The sequence below is a fragment of the Dermacentor andersoni genome, chromosome 5 (genome assembly GCF_023375885.2).
Source record: "Dermacentor andersoni chromosome 5, qqDerAnde1_hic_scaffold, whole genome shotgun sequence".
Lineage (NCBI taxonomy): Eukaryota > Metazoa > Arthropoda > Arachnida > Ixodida > Ixodidae > Dermacentor > Dermacentor andersoni.
In genome coordinates, this window is record NC_092818.1 from 53,673,358 (window position 1) to 53,690,674 (window position 17,317).

The 17,317-nt window shown below is 48.5% G+C and overlaps 1 protein-coding gene across 3 annotated transcripts in view; it reads right to left on the reverse strand.

Moving 5' to 3' along the window:
* LOC126530339 (sperm-specific sodium:proton exchanger-like) overlaps positions 1-17,317 on the reverse strand; it is a 48,442-nt gene that overhangs the window by 1,947 nt on the left and 29,178 nt on the right. Inside the window, exons 12-19 of one of the 3 annotated variants that reach the window (XM_055070272.2) lie at positions 15,964-16,029; positions 13,348-13,560; positions 12,376-12,513; positions 11,687-11,812; positions 11,463-11,558; positions 10,669-10,848; positions 5,349-5,486; positions 1,722-1,919 (exon numbers count right to left, since the gene is read on the reverse strand). In XM_055070272.2, the coding sequence (XP_054926247.1) occupies positions 1,722-1,919; positions 5,349-5,486; positions 10,669-10,848; positions 11,463-11,558; positions 11,687-11,812; positions 12,376-12,513; positions 13,348-13,560; positions 15,964-16,029 (1,155 nt within the window). The remainder of the gene's footprint in view (positions 1-1,721; positions 1,920-5,348; positions 5,487-10,668; positions 10,849-11,462; positions 11,559-11,686; positions 11,813-12,375; positions 12,514-13,347; positions 13,561-15,963; positions 16,030-17,317) is intronic. The other 2 variants (XM_055070273.2, XM_055070274.2) reach the window with 2 other exon arrangements.

The following is a 17,317-nucleotide window of genomic DNA, read 5'->3' on the forward strand; positions in this document are numbered from 1 at the left end:
CCTCGCTGCTGCTGCCGCATTTCCTCACACCAGCGTTTTGACAGCGAATGTCTGCAGTCATTGAGTGTGATGTGTTCATGTTTGCTGTGTGCGCTGACATCATGCTTATTACTAATTTAGTTAGCAAGCGAATGTTTACAAGTAGATACGGCCGATAAGAGTACTATCCTTACTTCGTATGGCTGTCTGCTAATTGCTATCGTAATCGATGCATCGCCTTCCGTGCAAAACTGCGTCTTTCTTCAGAAGCGCATTGATACACATAACATAACAGGCGAACATTATTAATAAATGAATGGGCTATTTTAGACACAGAGTTCCATACCGTACGATAACACAAACCACAATGATCTTGTTATTAAAGGCCCGAGCTGGCTGCCCAAGGACAAAAATTTAACGAAGCTTGCGTTCGCAATAATACAAGACACGTGTCTGCTACAGCAAAAATTGGGGGACAAGTCAGCACATCCGAATGGAATGCGAAGGGTTTCACCCAGTGAGACCCGTAGTTAACGTACACTTTCCAGCACCACTGAACTAAAGTAGATGGAAGCATTAGCCATTGAGCAGTCGAGGTAAACAAGAGAAGTTGAGAGTATTGGAGGAAAAAAATCGGAAAGAGATTTGATTGTGCCGGATCTGTTAAAAGCTTAAGTAATGGTGCCAGCTAGATGTACAAGCTTTAAGGAATAGAAAAAAAAAAGATTAATGTGACCTAGACAAAATGATACACTGAAAAGCATGTATAGCATACCTGATTAACTTACGCAGTCTAGGTGAATATTTTCCAGCGTCCCGTTTCAAAGAGAATGCCAATAAATAATAATAATAATCATCATCATCATCAGCATCGTTCATCAACCATGGGAATGATGCGTAGTACATGAATTTGTCTCATCTTCGGGTTTGTTGCTCCCAGCGTTCATGTGGCTTTGTTTACTCTGCTTTGTCTGGCCTTTATTGCTCTAAATCTCGAAGCAATCCCCCCTTTTTCTGTGTGTGTAAACGCAGAAGGCGATTTGACTCTGCGCACATGCATAAGAACTGCGAGGTGTGGCATTTTTAATGGAATATTTTGTCGGATATGATCCGCTTGCACAGTTGCAAAGCCACAATGCCATGCGAAGCCAGTAGGACGAAGACTGCGCAAATACGTTTACTAACCATCATTCCCATGAAGGCTAAAGCGATATATGCTTACAGCTCCCTTAGAAACTAGTGCCAGAGTTCCCCTGTAGTAATTTTTGCAGGAATCTCTAAGATTTTAGGGACCGCGGCATAGCTAGATGATCTCAACTCCAAAACGACAGCCATTTACACCGTCGCACGAGTGGAGAAAGGAGGCGTACATATGCGGGCATTTCATTCCACGACGATCTTGCGTACATGACCATTCTGACACATGCGTGGCTCATGTTATCACGCTTTTATCACTTGCACCCTGTAGAATCTAACAAGGTGTAAAAGTGATAACGCTTACGTCACCTGTTTGCTGATTGCATCCGGACTTTTTGATGAGGTGTTTTTTTTTTTTTTTACAGCAGCAATAGCATCCGGCCGACAGCATGATTTCGGTACGGCTATAAGTGCATTCACCTTGGTACCACCACAACTGCACACTTAAATCTTCGTACAAGAACGCGTTAGGCTGCTTGAATAGTGCAGTAGAATAGTGCAGTGTGGGTGCATGCAAAGATACACGACAGCGGTGAATGACTTACAGGGAAGCTGAGCCTGCGAGTGGTGCGAGGCACGTACATGGGTCCGACCAGGTACTCCTGCGTCTCGCTATCGATAGCGACGCCCTGGATCAGAATGGCGTCGTGGATGTCGGGCGTCAGTATGAACTTTGTCGCTATCTCCAGGTTGGGCATCAGGAACGAGTCCAAGCGGCGCTGGATCTTCTCAAGCGGCCATGTCTGTGCAAGTTGAAGTAAGTGAACTAAATGCGTTGCGCAGTAACCGTGACGCAACGGCTTCAAATCGTTATAAAATAGCATAAAAACACCGGAAGACGGGAGGCACAGTCGAGTTCTGAAGCGTTTTTCAAGTGTGAACCGTGCCGTCCGAACAGTCATATATATCTTGTGACGTCACAGTAAGGGCTGACTTTTATTGAGCCCGAGAGACGCGGCGAAGGACCCTCGACACAGTCCACTCTGATGATGCGCGCACAGGCGTGATGAAGGTTAAGGTCACACACATGATGATGATGATAACACATACACTTTAAGCTTAATCGGGAATTTAAAGAATTCCTGGTTTCTTAGATAAACCGGCAGTAGTCGCAATGAAAGAAGGCGACCAGTCATTCTACAAGAAGCTGTGTCCTTCATTTCATGAGTGCTATTCTGCACTGCTAAGCTTGGTCGGCGCGATTCCAGCTACTGGAAATAAGGAAGCAAATGTTCTGGCCTGGGCTGGTAGGGCTTCAGTCCGAGCAATATTGTAAATCCATTATATGCTCCTGAACTTTCTGTCATTATCTATACGGGGGATAGGCATAGACGGCATCCGATGACTGCATAGCTCCTATAGTAGGTTCTGACAAATCACTTCTGCGAAATGTCAGCACCAGGCCCCGACCTTACTAAAAATAAAATACTCCGCAATCTAGACGAAAACTCTGTCACAGCCATCACGGCGTACTTCAATCATTGCTTTGACACTGGCACCCTCTCTACTTCGTTGAAAGGTGCCAGGGTAATTTTTATCTCAAAGCCAAACAAACCATTCAACACTTCTAATCTCAGGCCTATATCACTAACCTCTTGTCTAGGTAAAACACTCGAATACGTCATCCTCAACCGACTCAGTAAATACATGGAAGACAACAATCTTTATCCATCAGAAATGGTAGGTTTTCGAAAATCTCTCTCATGCCAAGATATCATGCTTCGAATGAAGCATGACATCATTACACCCAATAGATACGCAAGCGATTCTCAGTCTGGACCTACACGGAGCCTTTAATAACGTTTCACATTCCGCCATCCTCCGAGAGCCTAATCTCATTGGCGTTGGCGGAAAGACATATGACTACATATGTACCTTCTTATCCAACCGTACCGCAACAATACACATAGGCAACAGAGCAATCCCTTTCGTACGCTTTAGGTATATAGCTACGGCACGCCCCAAGGCTCAGTGTTGTCCCCTTTTCTTTTTAATCTTTCTATGATGCCGATGGCGCAAGCATTGCGGTCTATTCCCGATCTCAAGTTTTCACTCTACGCCGATGACATCACTCTTTGGACGACTGGCGGCTCCGACGGAGAGATTCAAGACACTCTACAGGCCGCAGCAGACGCCGTCGTGGCTCATGCAGGGGCTATGAATCTCACATGCTCCCCTCAGAAATCCGAGCCATCCCACCGGGGGGCCGGAAAACACATGTCTAGTATACAGGCCATTCTAAACCACATCCCCGTTACTAGAGTGGACAGGCTCCGGATGCTCGGTTTACACATTCAAAGCAACCGGCTCAACACATATACCCTACATACACTCCACACCACAGTCGATCACACCCTGCGCCTTCTAGGGCGCGTGTCCAATAAACATGGCGGACTAAAGGAGGCCGAAATTCTCCGCTTGATCCAGGCCTTCGTTATCAGTAAGATTACATTCGCAACACCATATCTACATTTCCTTAAATCAGAATCAGATAAGATCGACTCTCTTTTACGCAAAATATATAAATTCGCTCTGGGGGTCCCCATACGTACCTCCACTGAAAGGCTAATGCTTACTGGAACTTTGAACACACTTACTGAACTCACAGAAGCCCACCTCACATCCCAATATAGCAGACTTTCTAACACTGCAACAGGTCGACACATTCTACAAACTCTTTCTATCACTCCGGCACCCATCATCAAGACTAAATACACCATTCCACATCACATACACGAGAACCTCTGCATCCCCCCACTTCCTAAAAACATGCACCCTGTGCACCGCAAACAGCGCAGGAGGCAGCGAGCAAAGGCTCTCCAAAAACAATTCTCCACCTCAAAAGACGTGCTCTATGTTTATGCCGCCGAATATGGGAACAGAAATCATTACGCAATATGAGTCATTAACTCTCACGGCCAGGTCGCTGCGGCCGCCTCCATTCCTGGCTCTTCCTCGGAGGAGGCGGAGGAAGCGGCCATAGCCCTGGCCCTCACAATCCCAAATTCATCAGTTATCGTTAGCGACTCCAAAGCAGCCATACATAACTTCGGAGCGGGTAGGGTCTCTAAGCCAGCCCTTTCTCTCCTCTTGGCCCATCCTTTCCATCAAACTGTGGCATTAATCTGGACTCCCGCGCGTGCGGGCCTTGCCGGAAACGAGGCGGCTCATGCCAGTGCCCGAGGATTTACAGTCCGGGCACAGGCATCAGATGTGTCGGACCTCGCCACGGAGGAGGCGCCGTTTACAGCGCGGGATCGACTTATTACTTACCACGACATCTTCACACACTGCCGATTAGACCGCTTAACCTTTCCGCCACTCATGGGCAAATCCCCGCGTAGGTGTGAAGTTCTGTGGCGACAGCTGCAGACTCGCACCTTTCCGTCCCCTTACCTCCTCCACCGCATTCATCCCGCCATTTACCTTTCTCTCTCTTGTAAATTCTGTGTCTCCCAAAGCAGACTTAAACCACATCATGTGGGGGTGCCCTAAGCACCCCCTTCCCCCTGTCCTCAGGCAATTAATATCTAGTGAGGAGCAACGGGAGGCTGCCTTGCGCAGCTCCAGGCCCAATCTTCAGGAGGCCATCCTGGAGTGGGCTGAGAGGATAAAGGAGGCCTACTTCAAGTAGTTCCTCCCCCCACCCTCTATTCCATAGCCCCCTTCATCATCTTTTTCATCATCATCATCATCATCTGGGAATCTCGCAAGGCGGAGGAAATGTCACGGAAGTGGAAAATTGGTCACCCACCTGTATGTATCACGAAGCTACAAAGAAAACCGATACGCGTTTCTCCTAGAGAATCCGGGAGCAGGACGAAATTTTTTCCTCAACTGAGACGCTTTCTTTCTGAGAAACCCATGTGGGTTTCCTTCGTAGCTCAGTGCTACATTCGGGTGGTCGAGAATTTTCCCTTTCGATGTAGGATTCTCTATCTCAGAAAACATCGTATACTTGTAGGACAGAGTGCTTGCCCGGGTGCCACAGTCACAGCCAGCACCCCCCAAATCCTTTGGTGCGTGGCCTCATTCAAGGGTCCATCGAGCTGCGCTAGAACTACGTATTATGTTATAGGGCATATCTTTTGCCGGACAACACAATTCCACTCCGGATAACACTGTTCTTCAAAGAATACGTCTCAATAATAATGTTGCGGTATCCCACTTGCCTGGTACTTGGGATGCGTTTGAAGAACCAAGAGTCCTATATTTCTCGCAATGTACGCCCAGATGTCGTAAAGAAAACTCGGTGCGTTTGTGAAGATTCCTATAGCTTCAATCACTCGCTCTCTTGGTATCATATAGGCCTGAAATAAAGAAAAAAAGAGCGTGTTGAAAATTATGGGATGTTTCGTGAACATTGTCTTTATGGGGCTCGCGACACTGAAGATTACGAAGGGCGCTACAGGAGTGAGGGAGGTTTACAAGCTGCAATCTAATTATTAGATTCATGAGTGCATCAATGGGAACGTTCTTCTTTCCTTTCCTTTCTTTTTTTTTCTGTAGGGAGAGAAAAGGGGAGCGCTAATGTGTGCTTGAAATTCTGCTGTGTAATGTATGTCATGTTGCTAGTTATTACCTTATGCACAAAACCCTTCGTATTGTATTTTTTAGGCCAGAGTTAAGTACTTGGAAATAAAAACAACCCTGATTGTTCTGTTTAATGTGTAAGCTGGTCCTTTGTGAATGTAATCTAGCCTGGTAGTTGGATATTGATAGCTGACTAATGGTATTGGGCCAAGCAAATTAACCAGCTGGGACGTTGCAGTGAACTGTACCCGCCTTCTAATCATTCCCCATTACTCAGTTCTCATTTACCACTTTCTCGTTTTGCTTGTGCTAGAGAAGTTTCTCACGAAGCTAACTTCTGTAAACTTCTATGTAATCGTTTACAAACTTCAAAGCACGGTACATCAAGCAAAGTTACGCAGCTTAGTCTAAGCACGCTGCTCGGACGCAAGTAAAGAAAAATTACTAATAAAAAAAGTTTACTTGGCGAGTAACAAAGGTGACGTTAGACAAGAACGAACTCATTCCAACCTTAGTGTGCGCGTAATTTTCCTCCTTGGTGTCGTAAATCAATATCTTTTTGTATGAACACGGTCATAAACCTCCCAAAATACTGACCCAATCCCACTGAGAGAAAAACAAAACAAAACGCGTCATGCAGCCAGCCACATCGTGATTACCAGTACGCGCTTGATAGCTAGACGAAGTACGCTTTAAGACCAAGCCTTTTGTGTGCAGCCAGCGTAGCCCTAACTTCAGTTCGCTTATGATCGTGATAGGTGCGAAGGAATTCGCGTGACACAAAGGTCTATGTGTTGCATTATGACCGATTTTCTTAAGTTAGCTTCTCCGTCATACAGTGTTGCTGTGCGATGACGAATATTAAAGTGTGTCAAGCTGCCAATGTTTTGCGACATAGTGCATGTTCTTTAATTATACGCGCCGTTTCGGGTCACAGTACGAGCCCCGAGACGTCTAGTAACTGTACTGTCCGCCATTCAAATACGTTGCTGCAGTGCAGGAAACACGGTAGAATTTTTTTTTTTTTGACGTCGCCTGCCCCCCCTCCTTCCCCATTTTTCCGCGTGGTTCAGCTCCCCATCAACGAAGTACTCAGGTTGGCAGGTATACATCTCTAAGTTTAGCGCGGGCAGAGCGCAATATAAGATATGGCAACAGTCTCTCAATAGCCCCATCGCTTGCTGAGGTATCGATAGTTATGACGCGCTTATACGGATACGGCGTGTGCAACGAATGACCCATGAAGTGGGGAATGCTTATCTAACACCCATAGCATGCCGGCAGGTAACGAAGATAAATCTTTCTTTCGCTCCATAGTGTCTATATTCTGGTTGTATTTGCTTCAAAGCGCAACCCCATGGCTCGAAACGTGGTGTTATAGCCAATCCACATTTGCCTGCTCTAAAATGCGTGATCCTAAATCCTTCAGTATGGAGTGGCAGGCACAGCTCGTAAGCGGCGGTTATTCTTGCACAGTTAGATGCTAGAAAAGCTTTACGACGTGCTATCTATTTTGCAAAATGGCCTATTTATGATCTGCAATATGAATTTACAAAAAAGGTATGCACATTAGAAAAAAGATGACCGCCCTTTTACTACTGTGAAGAGGGGTGCAAGCCAAGCTCGAGACGCGCGGTTCTTCGTTGTCGTAACGCTTTGACTTCGCGCTCCCTCACGGTGAGGTGCGCACGTCGACAACGAGCCCTTTCTCGAGCGAGTTCCCGGCGGCGTTCATCCAGCGCCGCCTGTTCTTCGGCAGAACGCACGACGCGTGCCCGCTCCCGTTCCTTCAACGCAGCCTGCTCTTCGGCAGAACGAATCAAGCGCGGCCTCCCCATCTGGCTGCCGGGCCTGAATAGACGGAAGACGGCGGGCGCGAGGCGAGCGAACACGCGATAACATCCTTTCCCTCCTCCGGAGGGAGGGGAGGCCTGTGATTGGCTCGCGCCTTGCGCTGCGTCTACTTCTTCGTGCGTATAAAACCCCACTTTAAAGGTGACGTTTGACGAACCGACAGTGGCCGAATGGGTTAGCGTGGTGGTCTCGCCACCGCGAGGTCAGTGGCTCGACTCCGCAGCCCGACAAACAATTTTTATTTTCTCGCGGCTTAGATTTTTCCGTACGGCGACACCGACACGAGTGAGGCAATACAAGCTTCGCCTGAAAAAGTGGCGAGATATTGCTGACCCTGCATACGTGTGTGCTCGAGCGGAGAGAGAGGGCCATACACGCCACCCATGTATAGTGCATCATAAATATCTCGCTGAATGTGGATGCCTGCATTATTCCGCCGTAGATCAATCTTTCACCATCACGGCGTTCCCAGGTGCACCTCCCTAAGGTCCCTGAATAAAACTTAGAGGTAGCGACATACTTGTATTTTGCCGCCGCCGCTGCTGCGAGGAGCCTGAGAGGAGGCAGGAGGTCTGCGACTCTTGATTGAGCGCCATCACGTGGTATTTCCCGCGCCCTTTTCTCTATTTTTCCTTTATTTTCGCGTCTCGGCGTACTCACCACCATGACCGTGGGCCGTCGAGTTTTGAAGAACTCAGTTTTTGTTTGTTTTATGTTAGGGATTACTTTTAAGAGCACTGGAGGTGCAAACGTGTACGAACGGAGCTTTTTTTGCCTTGTTGACGGGTTACGGAGCTCAGGCATGGGTAAACTTATGTACGGGTGCTACTCCCGGTGCTCGTTTAGATTTGTTTTCCTGATCGCGCTATCGTCAACAGGTGTAAGAAGCTATGGAGTACGTAGGCTGTGTTTTGTCATATATCGTGCTAGAAACGTAACACGTGTTTTTGTTGTAGTACTTTTGTAGTGCGTAGCTTTGTAAGCCCATGCTTTTGCTAGGCTCTGCAAATATATTGTGAGGGGACAAGCTGTTCACTACCAGCGCAAATGATTGACTATTGTGAGTAGGCTTTCTCCGCTTCGCCGCCTCGGCAGGATAAAGTGGTGCACCAGTTTGTTGGCTCATATTGACTTGGAACTGCGTGAAGGGGGAAGTGCTCATTGATGGAAACCATTTCTCTGAGTAACTTTCGTCCCTGCATACGCTTTGTTAAGAAATCAAGTACAGGTTTCACTGTGATGGTTGCGCTTGAAAACCAACGGCACCAGTTTGTCATAAAAGCGTAGGACCAGTTTCACTACCGTAAAGACATGCCAGCGTCATGACGAAACGACGAGAATAGCTGAGATGCTCCGCGTTGATCGCGCACGTTTCTATATATATGACGCTCGCGTTATTCAGGCGCATAGGTCACGCGCCTTGCGTTGGGTCATCGTGGTACTAAGATGATTGAATTATGAAGCTGCGCAAGCTGCACACACAGCAATCGATTGGTTACACGCACGTACACACGTACGCACTTCGAGCAGCGCAAACGGATCCGAGTCGTTGAATGGGTAGTTACATAGTGCTGCACACCTGTACCTTTGGCGTGTACCAGCGAAACGTTCATCACCGCCCTTTCACGATCGGCAAAGGTCTTTAGAAAGCCAAATAAAGAATTAGATCAATGCAATAGAAATGACTCGCGAAGCGGATTGATCTGTGCAAGCCGCGACAGTGTTCTTGCCTACGAGTGCAATGCATGGCAGTGGACAACATAACACTCAAACAAAGCTCTGGCATTTATATAAACATCGTGTACATTAGGTATACATTATTGGCGAGACAGAATTCTGATTTTTGTGCTAGCACTCTACATTAAAAGGAATTTGTGCACCAAACTAGGCTCGAGAGCCTTCTTCTAACTGGAAGCTGGCAGCCAACCCGAAGCTAGAAAGCGTGCAGTTACGCGCTGAAAAAGCACAAAAGACATCTGCTTCGGCCAGTTTCATAGCGTCCCATCATCGCTGCTAGCAGAGCACACAATGGTCAAGTCTTAACTGCGGTAAAAATTCATGCGCAAACACCCCACAATAATTTTTGATGTCTCCCCTCGTGTAACTCTATGGGTGGCTTCCGAGCGAACGGCCCAACTGCGAGGGCGAGCTACGCGAGAGAAAGAGCGAGCTGCGAGAAGGCCAGCTGAAGGAGAGGCCGGGCGAGGAGGAATGTCGCTACCTTTAAGTTTTGTCAGAGTCCTTCCATGGTTTTGTCCAGGGACCTTACGCCCCCCACCCTTACACTGTTAGCTCACTGTAGAACACCAACCAAGCAAAACGCCTAGTGATGAACCCCCGTGTACGAGAACGTTCCTCCACTCAACACTCCGTCTCGCCTCAACTGGTGAGGAGGAGGATTTATGGGCATCAGCCATGAAAGGGGGCGGTAACAAATAGTCATCTAGCCTGCTTGAGCTAATCAGGTATGCTATACACACCTTTCATACTAGCCATTTTTTTATACATCGCCCTAATATTTTCTTTCTCTTCCTCAAAGCCTCTCTATCTGGTACCGCTACCTATGCCTGCAACGGATCCGGTGGTAGCAATCTCTTCCCTGCTCTATTTGCACCAATACTTAAACGTGCGTTTTCATTTCTTTCCTCCCATTCTTGTAAATCTCCATGGTCTTTTTTCTTTCCGTTCTTTGCACCCAATTCGACATCTCTGTTTCTTTCACTTTCTGACTACTAATAAAGCAGACGGTGACGCCGCCCCTCGACAGAAGTGCTTACTACGCTTCACCGACACTCCATAGAAATTCTTGAGAAGCGCAGTGTCCTTTTTAGCCGAAGAGCAGCGCTGCACTCGACTCGGTGGAGTGTAGGCCCAGCTTCGTTCGAGTCGTGGCTCGCTTACAATGCGAGAACTGGGTTCCGCTATGAGAGCACAAATTGCGTTCCGCGTGTCCAGCTGCCAAGAAAGTTTGGGACCGATTTGCAGCGGCACTCACGTGCTCCTTTCCGCCTCTCCGACCTTCAAAGCGAGTCGCGTGAAAGATAACCACCCCGTACACACCACGCACAAAACCAACTATTGAAGAGGAAGAGAGCGCGTGCTTACGTTGACCTGCGTCTCGGCAATGACTCGCGTGATCGAGGGCTCTTCGGTGACGAGGCCGAGGTCGCCGATGCACGCGGGCGCGGGCACGTAGTCGACGAAGTAGCCCTCGTTGAAGAAGAACAGCGTCGACGCCGAGTTGGGCAGCGCCCCGTCGCCAACCTCCTCGTACTCCCCCTCTATCTGCAGAGACCACCGATCCATAGGCGTCTATCGTGACGATCGAGATGATATCCACAGAGCGCGACGGGTTTAATTGGGCAACTAGCGGGCAGCTGTATATGCGAGTTACGAAGTGTGTTCCGTCTAATACAGTGTGAAATTCTCAAGGGCGGTCGATACACGTAAGAAAATGTATGTCTGATGCAAACAGGAAGTAATGCACGTTGCATGGTGTTTCAAGCAAGTTCTTTAACCCTTTTTCAATAGTATACGGCAGAAAAGATTATGCGTTCCAGCAGCATAACGTAGATAGTTGGGATGCGTTCATGTGCCCTTGTGGGGAAAAAAGCGTCTGTAAAGAAAGCAACTGATTATTCATATCGTACGCCCTCAGAAGTACCATGAAACTGCGCCGTGTGCAAGCAACGATTATGTGACATGGTTTCTAGGCGTATCAGCACACCTTCACATTTGTTTCACTGCGCTCAAGGCGCAAGAAACGTCTCCGATTTTTCGCAGTTTACCGATCAATAGCTCATTTTCTTTTTGTCGTAAGCAAATATTCTCGACGCTGCATCGCCCTTTGTCAATATAAAATTGGTGCCACCAGTTAACAGCTCACGATCCATGCATACCTTCAATATGCCTGAATAGGTCAGTATGATGTCATTCTCTTCCTTCCTCTCCACGATGACTTCGGTTGGAGCAAAGGACACCGGTTTGATCTTGATCTAAAGGACAAAGGTTGTGAACAGGAAAGTTGAGCGTAATTGCGAAAGCACTGAGAACGGACAGGTCTCGGTCTCTTGATGTAGAGTCTATTTAAAACAAACGCCACGGCCTAGCCGCGTTTACTTACCGCTAGAAATTGCCGAATGCTGTCCGAGTTGATCCACGGAATGACCCGGAGCATGGCGATCGGTTTGTAGCTGGTGGGCAAGCTACATGCCTCGGACAGGATGTACATGCGCCGGTCCTTGACAGCCTGCGTGAAAGATGGAGGAGGTGGAAAACGCTTGAGCATTGGGTTATCGACTCGTCGACATTATCGAACACCAACGACGCGTTAAAGAAATTGTTCTAACTATTAGAACCCTTCTTATGCGTACCAGGAAAATTCACGCCTCCCATGCAGTAACACAACTGGGTTCACATTACAACTTGGATTTAATTTCATAGTTATTCATTACAATTACGAAGAATGCAGAGAACCTTGTTTGAACCCATAGTCAACAGGACTGCCGGCACAAATTTGTTCGAGGCACAGGGGAAATCGAGGAGAGTTTTGAGCAGGGATATAGTCATTTGATTAAATTATTTGTGTGTCCTCAACATCTCCAGCGCTAAGTGCATGTGTATGTGCCCTGAGTGTACTAGGAAGTGTGGTACTAAGCGTATTGAGCTGCCAAGGGAGCCTCTTGCAGGAGTATTTTCGTTCTTCCCAGTAGGTGCAAGGTTTTGTAAACCCGTGCTCACGAGTCACGTTAGTCGAAAGTTGCTTGACACGGGGAGCTAGCGTCAACCACACGATTCCGTTGGTCACCTTACCAAGCGCAGCCACTTGTAGTCTTCGGAATCGACAACGCCGTCGCGCTGCATCTCGTTGATCTGCTTGGTCAGGTCGTTCAGGATCGTGGCGCTGGCCTGGCGGCTCCGGAACGAAACCATTATTCCCGGGAAGCGAGACTGCAGGAGGAGTTTAAACCGCATCTCGTGTGAACACGTGTGTCGCTGATAAGACTCCAAGGCTAGCACTCCAAGGGTCAGACGCTGTAACAGCCACCGCCGTAGCTCAACTGGTGGAGCAACGCACGCGTAATGGGAATGTTGCGAGTTCAGCTCCCACTTGGGCATGCCTTTTCGTTTACTGTCACTTTCTTTTAGCTTAACATTTCTACACTGGAATAAAAGAAAACAAATTAAAAAAACGAGTGACTCTATGATTGTGATCGACTTACAAAATCGAGACCCTCGGATCCTCTTCTCCTTAAAAAAAAAGAGTATGGGGTGTTACGTGCCAAAACTACTTTCTGATTATGAGGCACGCCGTAGCGGGGGACTCCAGAAATTTGGAACACCTGGAGTTCTTTAACGTGCACCTAAATCTAAGTACACAGGTGTTTTCGCATTCCGCCCCCATCGGAATGCGGCCGCCGTGGCCAGGATTCGATCCCGCAACCACGGCGGGGGACTCTTCTCCTTCACTGATAAGAACTTTCATGCAACTCATTCAAATGTCAGTTAACAAGGGCAGGCTAAGCCTGGTAGTGACGTATGGTGTTCTTTATACTACAATGGAACATCAGTTCTGTGAGCCTTAGCGTCCGCCAGTGGTGCGAATAACCCCGGCAGCCACGCGCACAGGATGTTGCGTTCGAATCGCTGATCACTGTACATCGCGAAAATGTCCTCGGGGTGCAATTAGGTTGCTCCAGTGCGCTCCTTAATTGCGTCACGAACACACGAGTGTCGCCCTTGTGCGGCCCCTGCTCCAGGTTGCGAGCGAGTAACACAGCACACCTGCACCTCCGCGAGCTTCTGGAGGACGAGCAGCCGGTTGAGAGTGGCGCGGCCGCGGATCTCCATGGCAATGTCGGCCGACTCGACGAACTTCCAGACGTTCCTCTGGACCTCCTCCTCGCCGATGACGATGGCGTGGCCCGCTTCGTACGCCGAGTAGATGACAGTGTCCAGCGCCCTGTGGATCAGCTCCGCACACTGGACCAGAAGCAGCTGCGACGCATTTGCAAGCACACTTTGCTTTGATGGGACACTAAAACGAAAAATTACTTAAGCTGCGTTAGTATAAGTTACCCTTCTACAATACAAAAGAAAAAATAATAAGCCGTCTTTGCAGCGAGACGCTGCTAGGTAAGCCAGAAAAGATGAAACAAAAGAAAAGAAAGACGGGTGGCCTTGAAATTTCCGAAACAGCTCGTCAGCACGTCATAAATTTTGTCGCCGTCTGCACGGACCTGTAACTGTAATCCCATAATCTCTCTCTCTCTCTCTCTCTCTCTCTCTCTCTGTGTGTGCGTGTGTGTGTGTGTGTGTGTGTGTGTGTGTGTGTGTGTGTGTGTGTGTGTGTACGCACGGGCTTCAACGGGTGCGTATGCCAAAATTCTCAGAGTGGCTTCGTAGGTGGGTATTAAGTTTGGGTGCATGGTTAAGCAACCAATGTGCGGTAATAATACGGTTTATCGTCGAAACTCTAGCTGTTCTTGCGCTGGTAAGAGCGGCATACTCAAAAAGGGTGCTCAGTGCAGATCCTTCAATGTTCAGTGCACTGAACATTGAAATTATTTTATTTTGGCAGCCTATGCAGAAACAGTCCGCCAATATATTGTAGGAAAATTTTATGTTTATCTTTTCTTTATTTTTGCCACGCCAATCATCCACGATGCTTTCAGCGTGAACAGTTGATGCGATGGTGTAGCTTCTGCGCTGTTCCTTGAAGGAGAACTACCAATCACAATTCGGGCAATATTTACATTTCGTTGCTGTAGGGCATTTCTTTTATATCAATTAGGAGAACTGGTAATGCGCAAACGGAAACGCTCCGCACATGTTCTTGTCTCTGTGTGGCGTGCACTTGCTGATATGAACCTCCATGTAGAGAGCTTAAAGGTATTGAAATCAATGTAACGAATCGTTTTATTTGTCATAACTTTTTGTTGCTTATAAAACGCCGTGTATTTCTAGCTTCAAGGTATAGAAGCGTGTCTGACCGCTATTTCAACTGCGTGCTTCAGTGGTGAAGTACGAGGGTGAATCAGAAAGTCTATGGCCCTATTTCTTTATTAGCCAAAATATGGCATATACAGGTACTTACAAACATACGTACTATTCTACGCACCTTACTCCATTTTTCCACAAAGTCATCGCACCGGTTCAAACATTTGACCCATCGCAGCACTACGTTTTTGATGCCCCTGTGGTAGGATTCGTCTGGCTCACTGCGGAACCACCGTCGGTATTCTCGGCCTTTTGCGAACTCACAACGCCACCCTCACACTTTCAAAGCGAGACACCTTTCCTCATACGTGGGCTGCATTTCCCTGTGAATTGCGATCGTCCCTTGCTCCACAGAAAACGAATCACACTTCGTTGCTTGTACGCCGTGGACGCGGCAAGCACAAGTGCCATCTTCAACAACTTGTTAAGAATGGCCCTACGGGGTGGCAACGTGCCAGCTTTCAGCCCGCTGCACATGTTCCAAGCCCACCAGACGGGGCGCCCTTCGGAGAACTGCGAAGGGCCGGCAGCCACGTGGCGCGCGATCAACTCAGCAAATTGGTACTTGGCCGAGCCATCCGGGACAAAGCAGAGTTCTACGAAGCCCTCTGACGTCGGCACTGAAAGCTGGGCGGTACCGAGAACTGTCCGGCCTTTTCACCTGTGTGTGTGTGCAACACGAACATTTCCGTCCACGGGGCACTCAAATGTGTGAGCCTTTGTGTGTGTGGGCCGTCCTGCGGGGGGGGGGGGGGGGGGGGGCGGCTAGTTTGCAATGACTGGACGAACGTTTCCGTCCACTGGGACTCCGTCCACGGGGACCTCGAAGAGTGACGTCGAACGATGACGTCGAACTATGACGTCAAGCGGAGAGCTTATAAGCAGCGTTTGCCGGCTGCTAGTGTGTGCTCGTGTCGTGCTTGTTGTCGGGAGCTGAGTGCTCTTTGTCAGGCTAGAAATGCACTAGTGAGCTGTGTGCTCGTAAGCTGTTTGCTCTATGTTAGTCTTGCGGGCTCCATATGGGAGTCGCGCTAGGCTGCCAATGTATGTCCTGTTTTAAATGTAAATCCTGCAATTAAAGCCTGCTCGCCTAGTCCTGTCGTCCCAAGTTCATCTCTACAGCTACGACCGCCAAATCTAATAAACTGATAGCAGAGCCGTGCCGCGGAGCTACCCACAGATAAGGCCGGGCGGTCCAAGAAAGGTCCACCGCTGGGAATCGATACGCTAACTTCGCATTTACAGCCGTAATTTGGCTAAAAGAAATAGCGGCAAATACTTTCTGATTCGCCCTCGTTGTTCAAAATTACAACCCCACCACACTCGGCAACCTGTCCGAATGTGGCAATGTGTTGTTGTGGCGCGTGTCTCTGAGGCCATGTTCTGTCCGTGCACACGTACCTCGACGTATTTGATGGCGTGCGTGAAGCGGGCGGAGATGACCACGATGAAGAGGATGCAGAGCATCTGCTCGTGCCTCACGCCCAGACCAACCACATGCACGAGCACATGCACAAAGAGCACCGCCATGCACGACGCCATTAGAATCAGGTCCAGCTTGTTGTAGTTATCCAAGTTGACGACCTTCTGGCCGTACGCCGACAGCTGCGAAACGCCACGGGCAGATTATTTGGCTAAATATAACGACGTTCGCCTAAGCACATGTTATCGCTGCCGTGATGAGACTTTTGCCAGGTCACTTGCAGCAAGAAGAAAATTGGAGGAGGCTTAAAGCCCCCCTGAGATGGTTCGGACAAACTTTGTAGACGCGTAGGGTGCAGCTAAAGTTAATCATTCGCACCACAATTTGTGTGAGACGTCTCATATTAAGAGAGCTACGGACGATTACAAGTTACCCTCCTCCATAGTCATGCATTTTCTTCTCAACTCGTTCGCCAAGTGATCGGGGCTTAGCTCCGCATTCACTGGCTCTGCGTCATGATGGCACGTCGTGTCGTCGACTTCCGGTTCTCTAGGAGCGAGGGCGCGAAGCCTCTCCAAACTCTCCGCTAGCTGCTCGGAAGTCGACCCCAAACGTGAGCTATCGAAGCAGCGTGCGTTGCGAGCATTCTGTCGTAGTGCCGAACGTGTATTCCGGTAATCACACACTAGCAGAACGTTTCGACGGAACGGTGAATACATAAACTCAAGCTGATGAAGGAACCTTATCGTAGGCGTACGTGAGCTGCCTGATCGGTCTCCACGGCCCAGCCACCCGTTGGCGCAGAGCTTAACCATCCAAACAAAGAGCTAATATTGCTCTAACCAGGTGTAAAACGTTTTTAACCAGCCAAACAAAGAGCTAATATTGCTCTAACCAATTGTAAAACATTCTAAACATTTACAAAAACAACGTCTTAAGGGTTACACTCCTGCGTAAAATTTACGCCAGCAGCAAAGAAGAATACATTTCGTTACTGCTACTGTGTGTGGTTGAGCTCTGTGCCACCATGTGGCTGCACCGTGCAGACCCTTCACGTTTGCGCCAGGCCCTGTCCCCTTGCACTTGCGCTTGCCCTAATACCGCACTCGCGAAACGCTATTGCATTATAATCTTGCGGTGTAAAGTGATGGCCAGAAACGCGCAAATCCTGTCGCCGATCGGATAGCGGCAGTCCGATGCGCTGCAGCCAGTCCGCTCGTCTGCTGCCTTGCAGAGGGACACGATGTCGCACCTTGACGTATTGCCACTCGCCACGTTTGCAGTCCACAACGCAACAAAGTCGAATCATAGTGCTCGCGAAAAGACTGAGAC